Consider the following 13,575-nt stretch of genomic DNA (forward strand, 5'->3'; position numbering starts at 1 on the left):
GCACTCTGTATTGGCTTAATTTTTAAGATTTAATATTTTGTATCTTTGCAAAAAAGCTACACTGAAACTAGCATAAACCCAAACCTATTTTCTTTCCTTAATTAAATTGTTTAGGTTATAAGCTAACCAATATAAATAAGACAAAAAGTTCTCAAGATTTACACTCCATGGATTTGACCATGTAACCAAACACTTCTTTGGAAATTATTGTTTGCTATTGAGATATTTATAAGCAAAGCGGTTTATTTTCTCTTTGGAATGAAATTGTAAATGCAAGAGAATACATTTGCAATTTTGTTTAAATAACTGATAGAGAATACCTCCCTCTTCACATTTGGTGAACTAGCACATCTATTTTTGTTTTGTTTCACCAGTGTGCAAACTTTTATCTAAACTTGTATAATTAATATTTCAGTCAAGTCACATACACTGCTTTCCACTTGTTATTATTGGATTTCATTTGCTGTTCACGTTGTGTACTAATTTACTTCAAAGTAATTTGAAAGATATCCAAGTCTTAACACAAACAACCCTATCCGTAAGATGTGATACTGTGTACCAGCCTCAATACTTTGTTTATTACACTCATCAAAATAATATTAAACATTGGAAACAACTGTCTATGCCAGTCGAGATTATTCCCAGGGACCTAACTAGTATTTAGGGAGAAAGTGAGGTCTGCAGATGCTGGAGATCAGAGATGGAAATGTGTTGCTGGAAAAGCGCAGCAGGTCAGGCAGCATCTAGGGAACAGGAGAATCGACGTTTCGGGCATTAGCCCTTCTTCAGGAATGAGGAAAGTTGGTCCAGCAGGCTAAGATAAAAGATAGGGAGGAGGGACTTGGGGGAGGGGCGTCGGAAATGTGATAGGTGGAAAGAGGTCAAGGTGAGGGTGATAGGTCAGACTGGGGTGGGGGCGGAGAGGTCGGGAAGAAGATTGTAGGTTAGGAAGGCGGTGCTGAATTTGATGGATTTGACTGAAACAGGCTGGGGGGAGGGGAAATGAGGAAACTGGTGAAATCCGAGTTCATCCCTTGTGGTTGGAGGGTTCCTAGGCGGAAGATGAGGCGTTCTTCCTCCAACCGTCGTTTCGCTGTGGTCTGACGATGGAGGAGTCCAAAGATATGCAAGGATATGCAGGTCCAAGGATATGCAGGTCTTTGGACTCCTCCATCGTCAGACCACAGCGAAACGACGGTTGGAGGAAGAACGCCTCATCTTCCGGCTAGGAACCCTCCAACCATAAGGGATGAACTCGGATTTCACCAGTTTCCTCATTTCCCCTCCCCCCAGCCTGTCTCAGTCAAATCCATCAAATTCAGCACCGCCTTCCTAACCTACAATCTTCTTCCCGACCTCTCCGCCCCCACCCCAGTCTGACCTATCACCCTCACCTTGACCTCTTTCCACCTATCACATTTCCGACGCCCCTCCCCCAAGTCCCTCCTCCCTATCTTTTATTTTAGCCTGCTGGACCAACTTTCCTCATTCCTGAAGAAGGGCTAATGCCCGAAACGTCGATTCTCCTGTTCCCTAGATGCTGCCTGACCTGCTGCGCTTTTCCAGCAACACATTTCCATCCCTAACTAGTATTTAGCCCACAATCGATATCAGAAAACCAGATTATCTGGTCATTATCACTCTATCACCTTATTTATTGAGTGCAAATTGGCTACCCCATTTCCCATGTAACAACAGGGCACCTCCAAAGTACTTCCTTTGTGCTAAGGTCTATATCACATACAAATTCCTATTGTAATAGGAATGTGCCTGCATTAAAATCCATCAGCAATTTTTGCCAATCTAATTAGTTCAAACATTTTGACTGTAGTCCTTTACTTTTTATTTTCATACTCATCTTGATACGTCATAGCATTTGTTGTCTTTATATTGTAAAGTCATCACAGTCTTACTAGATCATGGGGCTGCTCTCTCACCATTCCTCAGGTAAGGGAAGAAGTTGAGGACAATCTTTCATTGTAACCTCAACCAGTGCAGGAATTGAATTCACTCTGTGGCGACATTCTGTATCACAGACCAATGGTCCAGCCAACAGAGCTAACCACTTTGTTTCAGATTGAAAAATGTGTGGAGGAGCTTAAGGGAGAAAGGAAAATATTTTCTTATGGCACAAACAACATTATAATTTTACTTCAAATCAAGAGACAGACTTGTGTCATTCACAGACTGCATTATCATTGAATGTTATATTCTGGACACTCAGTTTCTATGTACAGAAAGCTCATGTGGATGCCAGGCATTCAATACAATGTAAATCCTACTGGTTACGTGAAAGTACAGGATTGAAAGTAAAATCAAAATTAGGAAAGCAAAGTTGGGGATGGACATGAATAAATATTGACAAGTAAAATCAAGACAACTCCAAGGTATTTTATAAATACATAAACAGAAGGAGGATAAAAGGTAGGGATAAAAAGAGAAAAAAAAACATTTTTTCAGAGAAGCAGAAGGTGTAGATAGGTTCGTCATAAGAATACCTAATGTCTGTCTTCACAAAAGAGATGGATGATGCAGATATCACAGATAAGGAGGAGGAGTGTAAAGTACTGGATGACATAACATAGTGAGAGAAGAAATATTAGGCATTTAGAATCTCATTGAAAATAAACAAATTTACAGGCCCAGATGAAATGTATCCCAGGTTGTGAAGAAATACAACAATGGCTCTGACTGTCTTTTCAAATCCTCTCTGGCTACAAGTGAAGTGTCAGAGGACCACACGTTTGTTTAAAAAAGGTGGAAAAGATAGCCTAACAAAATATGGGTCAGTCAGCTAATCTCAGCAGTGGGCAATTTATTGGAAAAAAAATGAGACACGGTAGAATTTGTCATTTAGAGATATGGTTTAATTAGGAACAGTGAATGTGTTAAGGGAATGTCATTGCTGTGAATGTCACATCAATGCCATGAACTTGACTGAATATTTTGAGGGGACAACAAGAAGGGTCATTGTGGCTTACTTATTTGATCTGGCTTACATGGACTTTCGCAAGAACTTTGACTAAGTTCCACATAGCAGACTGGTCACTTAACAAAAATTAACATTTCTTTGAATCCAAGGGAAAGCAGCAAGTCAAATCCAAAATTATCTCATTGGGGGAAAAGCAAAGTGTTGTAATTGACTAATGATTTTGTGACTGAAAGTTTAATTCCAATCGGGTTTTGAAATGCTCTGTACTGGATCAGTTGCTGTTTAATGACTTAGAATTACATGAATCAAAATTGGTCATGGATTGATAGGGAGGGAAAAAAAAATCTGTGGACTACAGGAATTTTCAATTTTTGCTGGCGGGGAGAGCTTCGCAATAAAGTGACAAATTGAATTCAATCTTGGGGTAATTCATTTGGAAAATAAAAACAAGGCAAAGGAATACACGTTAGCTGATAAGGTACAGTGTATTAAATACACCACAGAAAATGGAGAGTTGTGTTTTTAAATCACTGTTGATGTGTTGTGAAAGTTATTGGTGCATCAAATTGTCAAAAACTTACTTACTTTTCTCAAAGGTAAGAATTTGAAAGCTAACAGTGAAATAAAAATATGCTTAACAACATATATACATAAGACATTCTACTACAGCAAGTAATTTTTCCAATTTATTATTCTTCCCTGAAGCAACACTGCCAAAACACTACTTTATCTTTTTACTGCTTGTATGATCTTACTATACACAAAGTGACTAACCTGAGAATCTAGCACAGGCATTCTAGAATGATAGAATGGTCACAGCCTAGAAGGAGATTGGAAAAAGGAATCTTTTTATTGTAAAACAGTAACAAAATCATGAAAACACTAGGAATATGAATATATAGGTCATTGAAAACTAGTGTGCCCTGGGTAACAATGAAAATAAAAATTAAAATAAAACAGAAAAAAGTAAGGTGTATGTCAAGTATCAAGAATAATATTCAATTAATAATCTGACACATTATGGAAAGTGCAGGAGAGAATTGAAAATGTTCATGAGAGCCAAAGAGAGGCTATGAGAAAAGGTTATCAGCTAACAATTGGACCCTAACTATTTCATTAACATATAAGTTATAAGCTGTTAGCAATGAAAAATAAAAGCTAGATTTATTAAAGCCCTAAAGGATAACTTACATGCAGAGACAGGGTTATTGCTAAAATATTAAAGCATTTGTATCAGTATTCCATGTGGGAAGCAGGTGCTATAAAGGATAGAATAAAAAGGATGTACAGTAATATAGAAGAGGAAGATATTATTAGATAGATGATATAACAAAATAATTTGCTTTAATAAAATTTGCTAAGTCTCCTAGTACAAATGGAATGCATCCTGGATTGTTGAAAGAAGCAAAGATAGAACTAACAAGGGCATTAGTCTCAAACTTTTAATCCGTGTATTGGAATAGTTTTAGAACACTAGGAGGTTGCTAATGCAGTACCACAGTTCAAAAAAAAGGAAAGGTGTAAACCAGGTTATCACAATGTTGCTGGTGGGAAGGTATTTGGTACCATTATAACGGAAAATAAACTTTGAAAGGCATTGAGTTAATTAAGAAGAGCCATCGTGGTTTTGCTGAAGACAGATTGCCTCTAATCAGCTTGATTGAATTATTTGACAGGTAACAAAGATGTTGATCAGGTTGTACGTGATTTTACCTTTCTTAAGTCTGAAGACTGAAAACTACGATTGACGCAATCTCAAACTAAACTTAAGATCTTTGCTGAGAAGTTTAAGTAACCCTTCCATTTAATCACCATGGCACCCAACCCAGCTAGTTTACTCTGAGATGACTGTAGAGTGCTTGAGTGTGATTTTTTGACTGAAATCTTCTTGCTTGGTTCTCAGAGACTCTTCAATTCTGTTCAGCCATGCCACTGCAACTGATAAGTATCAAGTTAATTAGCATGTATTGCACCATCTAGTTACCACAAAAGAAACACTGCTCTGAATTTGTAGCCAGTCCATAAATCCTTTCCTCTCAACTAAGTTGAATTGATGTGTTTTTAATATGCAGACTTTTGGAAGACATTCAACAAAATGCCACCAGGAGGCTTATTAGATCGATGGAATTAAGGCGAAAGTGACAGTGTGGATATGAATTGGACCAGTGACAAGAAGCAAAAGGTGGTTGTAGATGCACATTTTTGAGACAGAACTGGTCTGCAGTGTATTCCCCTGCTTTAAGTCCCTTATTCTTTGTAAATCTTACAAATATCCAGGTACAAGAACATTGAAAACTTTACAGATGATGTAAAACTTGAGAATCTGATAGCCAAATTCAATACAAAGAAATGTAAAATGGTGTGCTTTGGGTTGACTGACATGGAAAGGCAATATACTAAAAGAGACACATTTTTGAAAAGTGAATAGCAAAGAGAACTTGAGGTCCACGTACATATATTCTAAAAGGTGAAACAGCAGGTTGATGATTTGAGTTTATGAAGAGATTAATAGAGATAAAATAACTATCTTGATAGAAAAGCATAAGACCACTCATTAGGGCTCAGCAATTCTGGGCATCATAGTTCAATAAAGCTATAAATGGATTACAGTGCACAGAGGTTTGCCATGTTTTATGACTCTCCAGAATGGAGATGTGGAGAAGACTGAATTCATATTTGACTTGAAATATTAACTCTCCACAAATGCTTCCCGACCTGCAGAATATTTTCATCATTTCCTGTTTTTATTTCAGATTCTCAACATCCACAGTATTTTGCCATCAATGCCATTAGGTACCTGGAATGAATGTCTTCAGTACTGAAGAGTTGAAAAATTTAAGATTGTTCTCTTTGGAGCATAGAAAGTTAAGATTTGGTTTAATTGCAAATTCCAAGATGGGAAACGTAAGTGATTATGCAGGTACCAAGAAAAAAAAATCAAGGTCACAGATTCAAAATAATTGGCAGCTATCTAAAGGCAGGTGAGAAGTGATTCAATAAATTACTGGGATTTGGAACATTCTGCTTGAAAATGTGGTCCAACCTGATTTCATCAATAATTTTAAAAGAGTGATGGAATAAGACTTGAGAAACGGTTGCAGATATTAAAATGTGGGAGACAACTGCTCTGAGCCAGCATAGGCACAATGGGCGGAATGGCTTCCTTCTGTTCTCTTAAGTTCTATGATTCCATTTCAATTAATTTGCAGCATAAAAAAAATCAATGTGAAATGCTTTGAGATTTCTGTGCCAAGTTCTGCTGTAGCGTTGGGAAATCTTGTGCGTTTACATGTCTAAGTTCTGTTCTTACATTTGTCCTTAGCCCAATGATTTGGAAAATACGTTTAACATTAGGGACCAATGATGAGGAAATTTACTATTTCCGAAGGTGACGGCGGCTGATAAGTTACCATGTTTCGTTATGATAGATGGCGATAACACGAAATCGGTCTATTATATTTAGCTAGCTCGTCATGGTGTAAAAAAAAATCAACTCTTGGTTATTGGAGATTAATCAATTCCACGTTTAACCAGCTGGAGTACAAGGAATACCCTTTGCGTCAAAATCGACCAGTATCCATTCAGCTGTAAGTATATCACCTTATCTCTTCAAATGACATCTGAGATATGTTTCACGATACTGCAGATATTCGGATATTAGAAGTTTTGTAGTTATTTTGTTGTCATTGAAAGAGAGAACCTTAAATTGAACGGTTTAGATAATTTGTCTATTCGGGTCAATATCCAGCACCGGATTCATTTGAATTAAAACTGAATGAATTATTTTTAAAGGGGAGGGGGTGGTTATAATTACGACATTTGTTTCCCTCTCCTTCTACTTCGCGCTGTGATGCACGGTCGCCCTTGAACAAGACCGAAAGCAGAAATAACAAAGAAAGGTTAACTGGGGTTTTTTTTGCACTCCCTTTTAGCAACCGGTCTTAGGCTGAATGATTCAGAAATCTCGTATTGGAGCCGCCAGATTACATCATCACTGCTCCGTCTTCGCGTCAAAGCCGAGTGGCTGGTTTTATTATTAAAAGGGACAGAGGAAAAAATGCAAGGCTGTTGGAGCTGCATTGTTTTAGATTAACAGCAGAGATAGAGAGAGAGAGAGAAGAGGGAAGAAATAACGGCAATGTGAGTGATTTGGTGCTTTATTTAAACCAGCAAGAGCTTATTTTGTGTTTTTTTGGGGCAAAAGAAATCCCACCCCCCACCCCGGTTATTTGAAGATGTCATGGCAGAAGCGGATGCAACAACCCCTTACGAGGAATACGAGTGCAAAATCTGCTACAATTACTTCGACCTGGGGCGCAGGGCGCCGAAGATCCTGGAGTGTTTGCACACATTTTGCGAGGAGTGTCTGACTACCCTGCACGTCAGGGAGGACCGGCCATGGCGAATCGCCTGCCCCATCTGCCGGCACAGGACAGCGGTGCCCGATTACCGGATACACAACCTGCCCAATAACACCAAGGTCACTGAGGCTTTCCCCCTGTACGTGGGAGCGGACCCTCTGCCCCAGGACGCCTTGCCACCGACGCCCCAATTGCAGAGGTTGAACCAGCAGCCTCACTCCCAGCAGCAGCAGCACCAGGCTCCACAGCAGCAGCAACAACAACAGCCCCGCTCCAGCGCTTCCCTTCCGCCCGAGCTCGCCACCCCTTCGGCGGCCACGGCCACTCGCCAGTCCCGGGGACCCTCGGCTCCTTACGAGAGCTGCCAGAACTGCAAGCGGGCCGCCCTGACCGCCGGCTGCGTCTGTGTGGTCTTCTCGTTTCTCTCCATGGTGGTGCTGCTCTTCACCGGCCTGATCTTTGTCAATCACTACAACAGCTCGCCGTCTCCGGTCGGCCCCATCTGCCTGTCGGTGGCCAGCATCTTAGCCTTGTTCTCAGTGGTCGTCACGTGGGTGATCTGCTGGCTCAAATACCGCCCCGACAGCAATGGCCAAGTGAGCAACAACAGGGCAGCGACCACTGCCTCCTCTTCATCCAGGAGAACCACTGAGCAACTGGGATGAAATGCGGATTATCGTACTGCCAAATGAACCCCAAGTGGGGAACCACAAACAATCCCTAAACCCTCTTTCCTGTGCGTGCTTTCATCCAATACTGTTGCATGCCGAGACGAAAGGAAATGATGCAGTTCACCAATTCCTTCACTCCAGTCCTTTCCCTTTCCATATCACAGGACGAACTTCCTTCGACTCATGTGTAGCTTGTGGGCGCAATAACTAGTAAATGTGTATCCCAAAAGCTTTCCATGCCTTTACTCATAACAGATATTGTGTGCATCGTATTGTGTTGAAGTGTACATGTTCAAATTGCACCATAAGTGAACTATGCATCGTTAAATTTTGATAATGAATATATGTACAGTTAAAACAAAACTGATAGATGTGGTTGTTTAAAGTCACGAAACTGTGGGTTTTGGTTTCCTGACTGGCAAGTCGGAAGGATGTTAGGGAGACTTGGCGAGATAAAAGGCTTTGGAATTTGATTGCTAACAGTCTAATCAGCCACTGATTTCCCTTGTAGACAATGGCTCTTTTTCTAGAAAGATTACAGACTAACCAAGGACAATGGTGGTCGGGAAGGCCCTTTTAAACCCGAGAAGAAGTATTTTATAAATAGACATACTGCAGTTCAGTCCAATCAAGTCAAACAGGGATTGTTGACAAATGTGAGAAGTGGTTACACAAAACATTAAAGGTCACTGATTCAGACAAAAGCATCCACATATCAGAATCAATCCATTTATGTGCATTAGTCACTAGTATTTGATTATTTCATTAATATAATTCACATAAGCACGATTGTCTCACAGACAGTCATAAATATGTTACAAAAACATCTTCCGGAGAAGCGTTGGGTAAGACAACAAAATGAATACAGTTTTGATTTTAAAAAAGGAAATAGTGAACATAACATGAAAGCTGGAGTTAAAGCAAAGTATTAAGGATACTGGAAACCTGAGGTGCAAAGTGCTGGAGAAATTCAACAGGTTTGGTGGCATCTGTGGAGACAAGAGACAGAGTTAAGGTTTCAGGTCCAATATGACACCCCTTCGGTTCCGGAGCACTTTCTATGGTAGAAGTTTGAGTTATGTTCAGGTTGGTGTGAAAACATCCAGGTGGATTTAAATCAATAGATAACATTAAAAAGCAAGTACGATAATCGGAAGGTACAAATATCTGTCGAGTACCTGACAAATCTGCTGCAAGTAACTCTGACGTGGCAGGATTACCTTAATTTCACGGAATCTTTGGAAACTTTAAAGGGTAGCACGTGACCAAGCAAAGGAGTTCTGGCTGAATGTTTGCATTTAGGATCTGTAATTTTCATTTTCTGTAATGTGGTGCGATCATTTTCATAAGTGGCCATCACCATCATTACTCCAGTCTGAAATTTTAGTTCGAACTAAACTGGGAAAGGAAGTCCAAATGCAAGTGTTAATAGTGAAGAAATTACTTTCAGCTTATCCCCCATCGAAAAGTGTACAAGTTTAAAAACTCAAAGAGCTGCCTAAATGTACATCTACCAGTGATTGGGCCATTGGCTGAGGATCGTTATCAGACCGACTCACCATTTCTGCACTGTAACCTGAGAAGTGACTGTCTCATAAATTCATTATTATTCAGGACCTTTTGACAATCCTTAAGAAATAACCCATATTGGGGGACTAAGGCGAAACCAACATGTTTTCCACATCGATATTTCTGGCATAAAGATTGGTTTCGCCAATGGCTCCGGGAATTTATTCAGAGGTTGAAATATATTTACACTTGAGTCAGTTGAGTTTAATCAGGACAGGAGATCGTCTTAGCACTCCGGGGTTCAGGGCAGAAAAGAGATTCAATGATCTTAGTTGTATTTACCAGCAACAACCCCTCCACCTCACCCCCCCCCCCCCCCCCGCCGAATTAGTAAGTGTGAGACAGAGATTCCATGGTGGAATCTATCAAAAATAATAGAATGGCCATTTGGACCCAGTAGTCCAGGGAACTTATCAACCCGTGGTACTAGCTGGGTTGGGGTAGGAATAAGGAGAAATATAAAAAAGTGTCTATCTCTATCCAAAGATGTACAGGTTAGGCGGATTGGCCGTGTCAGGAATAGTGTAGGGAAGTGGTTCTGGGTGGAATTGAGGGTCGGTGTTGACTCGATGGGCCGAATAGCCTACCTCCACACTGTAGGGATTCTATATCACATCAGTTTCTTAGATATTCTTGGAACATCTTGAAATGTCTTGAGATGATACTCTGCAGTGGGAAACCAGCACGTTTACCGCAGTGGTTTCAAACTCCCCTTTGCTAGTTTAACGAATAAATAACAGTTTTAAATTTAAAAAAAGTCTTTCCCATAAAGTTGTGGAAAGAAGATTCCCAGGAGGACGTCAAACATTTACAGGCGGGTTTCCAAGTTTCAAACCAGCGGCGTTTTGTTTAACATTCTGAGCAAATAAGCCTTATGCAATATAGAGACAATGACATTCATAAGTTAGCTGTCGAAAACTGACAGTTTTTTTTGCAGAATCTTGTAACTTTGTATTTCTATGTGCTTCCTTGTGAATGAGTATCAGTGACATCAAGGGGAACTGAGTTGAAGTTGACTGGATAGAAGCGAAATTTATGCAAAGCATTATTCTCAGTTTTTATAGTTCTTCCCCTCTTATTTCGTCGGTCTTCGAAATAATAGCAATGCTCATTCTAAATGTGGATGATATGAATAAAATGATATTTGCCATACTTTGATGTTAGCCAAACCCCACACTCCGATATAGAGTGAGTAAAAGTGTTAAAAAGTTTGCACTGCCGCTGTGTTATACTGTAACATTTTTTTTTACCCGCAGGTTGAACTTCAATACGGTTTAGAATTGTTCCGGTAAAGAAACCCGTTTGAATTTTGTTCGGAAAAGGGGACGATTTCGTTCAAAAATATCGCGGAGACTCGTTTGTATTTGAATCCAAGTACAAGTGAACGCTTTCTGATTTGTAAATGGCTTAGAAGTTTTTGTATCGGGCAGTGTTTGGTGTAGTGCTACACTGGTTTAGTTCAGTATGACAACTGTTTTCAGTCTGAGTCTAGAAGTGGGTGTAACTGAAATATTATTGTATCAAATGAGTAATGATTGCACATATTAGATATTTTCAGTTTCTAAGTATAAATGTCAAATTTGTGTAACGTACTAACCAGAAACATCATACAATTCAACATCCAGATTGAATCTAGGCTGGCCTAGATGGCTTTTTTTAAAAAGAAAATGTTCCTCTCTCTTCTATTTGCTAATTGTATGAGGGTTTCTTTGCTCATGCTACTTTTTTTTTCAGTTAGCCAGAGTAACTGGAAATTGTAGGGAGTAGCAAGGTTCACGGAAATTGTATTGCTTGGATATTTTCAACCACACTGAACATTAAAATCTCAAAATAATAATCAAGAATGGCCAACAGTGATGTTAATTGTGTCTCTCAGTTTTGGGTTCCATTTTGGTATGTAAAGCGGATGCTGGATTAAGACTAAATAAAAACAAAATTGCCGATCTGAAAGAAAAAAAAGCAAGTGTTAAAGTAACTCACCAGATCTGACCGAAACAGAGCTAACGTTTCGAGTCCAATTTGATTCTTCTTCTGAACCGGGTTAACACATTCACATTAGCTGTACTTCGTTAAAGCAGACAGAGTTGGGATGTTCAAATGTCCAGCCTGGAAATAAATTGATGCAAGAAAATGCGAACGAATATGCAATGTCATTAAACCATTGTACAGGTGTATTTGTTTTGACTTTCCTGTCCATGGCCAAGCTGCTCTGAACCTTCGAAAATTGCGTATGAATAATGCAATTGAAATTATTTAAATGAAAAATTCAATTAAAAAGCAACATTTCTTAAAATGTTTATTCTACATATTTGATATAAAGCATAATAATACCGTGTGATCAATCATTTTAATCGAATTCAGATGTATACTGCTTGGTTAGTGGTCAATGGAGGCAATGGAAACTGATGGGGTTAGGGTGTCGTATTTCGTGGAATAATAGAATCCTTACAGTGTGGAAACAGGCCATTTGGCTCAACAAGTCCATACTGACTCTCGAAGTAACCCACCCAGACCCATTCCTCTACCTTATTAATCTACATTTGCCCTAACTAATGCACTTAACCTACACATCCCTGAACAATATGGGCAATTTAGCATGGCCAATCCACCTAACCTGCGCATCTTTCATGTAGCAACAGTTTCAGCAGAATGAATATCCACATCTATTGGTTACAATAATAATGCATATTTGCTACTGCCTATTGATAAACTTTTATAGTGAAACCATTTTAGAGAGGACTATGTCTGCCTATCAGGCTTGATTGAGTAAGACTTGAATGAAATTTAAAAAACAATCTGTCCAAATTTAAAATTGCTCCTCTGTATTCTCAGCACCCAGGAAGGAATGTGAGAGGGGAAAGATTTAAATGGGACCTCAGAGACAACCTTTTCATGCAGAGGGTGATGTGTGTATGGGATGAGCTGCCAGCGGAAGTGATGGAGGCTGGTATAATTTAAAAGGCATTTGGATGGGTATATGAATAAGGAGGGTTTATAGTGATATGATCCAAGTGCTGGCAAATGGGACGAGATTAGGTTAGGATATCTGGTCGGCATGGACAAGTTGCACTGAAGGGCTTGTTTGTGCTGTACATCTCTATGACTCTATAATTTGCATTTTGGAAAAAAAATTGCATATTTAGCCTACACATATTCCAAATTCAAGATTGTTCTAGCTAGATCAGAATGAAAATGGAGAAAATACAATTCATAGTGAACTGATTTAGTACTTTGCTGAAGTTTATTTGGAGCACCGCATACTCTGAATTCTCTCAAAACATCTGATGGTATCATTGTGATGTAAGAACTGGATTAAGTCATGGAAACAAGGAACTGAGTCAATTCAATTACTAAACTTGTATCAGCACAAAGTTGGCTGTAGGCTAATTTGCAGGGTCATACTGAATGGGCATTGGTCTTGAAAGGGAAGTTGGGATATGTAGTCAAATTAGATTGTTGTCTCTAGCCGATAACCTTTGATTCCTTTGTTCATCAAAAAATCCATCTAACCTAACTCTGAACAAACTAAAAGACTAACTTCTGGGGAGTCATGATTTGGAGTTGCCGGTGTTGGACTGGGGTGTACAAAATCAAACATCACATAACACCAGGTTATAGTCCAACTGGTTTAATTGGAAGCACTAGCTTTCACATGCTGCTCCTTCATCAGCTGGTTGTGGAGTGTAAGATTGTAAGACACAGAATTTATAGCAAATGTTTGCAGTGTGATGCACCTGAAATTATATATTGAAAAAAACCTGGATTGTTTGTTCAGTATCTCATCTTTTAGAATGACCATGTTGGTTTCAGTTCTTTCATATGTAAATCCCAGATTTTTTTAACAAGTTACATTCTCAAGTGAACTTTAACAATAGGTGGAAGTGGGTACTGCAGATGGAGATTTGAGTCAAGATTACAATGGTGCTGGCAAAGCACAGCAGGTCAGGCAGCATCTGAGGAGCAGGAAAATCGACATTTCAGGCAAATGCCCTTCATCTCTCTCTTCTTCTCAATGCAGCCCCCCGGTCATCTCCTCTGCCCT

At 39.4% G+C, this 13,575-nt stretch overlaps 1 protein-coding gene and 1 non-coding gene across 2 annotated transcripts; both read left to right on the forward strand.

Annotated features, from left to right (window-relative positions):
- The first annotated feature begins 6,384 nt into the window (after positions 1–6,384).
- Positions 6,385–11,820, forward strand: LOC122556353 (uncharacterized). The gene is made up of 3 exons (XR_015759206.1): positions 6,385–6,519; positions 6,865–7,072; positions 10,790–11,820. It is a non-coding gene; the product is annotated as an uncharacterized LOC122556353 (transcript).
- Positions 7,158–9,842, forward strand: rnf228 (ring finger protein 228). The gene has a single exon (XM_087993683.1). It carries the CDS (start codon positions 7,173–7,175, stop codon positions 7,956–7,958), a length of 786 nt encoding a protein of 261 aa, XP_087849809.1. The 5' UTR covers positions 7,158–7,172; the 3' UTR covers positions 7,959–9,842.
- Positions 11,821–13,575: the final 1,755 nt, after the last annotated feature.

The sequence above is a fragment of the Chiloscyllium plagiosum genome, unplaced genomic scaffold (genome assembly GCF_037043375.1).
Source record: "Chiloscyllium plagiosum isolate Xiang-an unplaced genomic scaffold, Cpla_swu_hap1 HiC_scaffold_13, whole genome shotgun sequence".
Lineage (NCBI taxonomy): Eukaryota > Metazoa > Chordata > Chondrichthyes > Orectolobiformes > Hemiscylliidae > Chiloscyllium > Chiloscyllium plagiosum.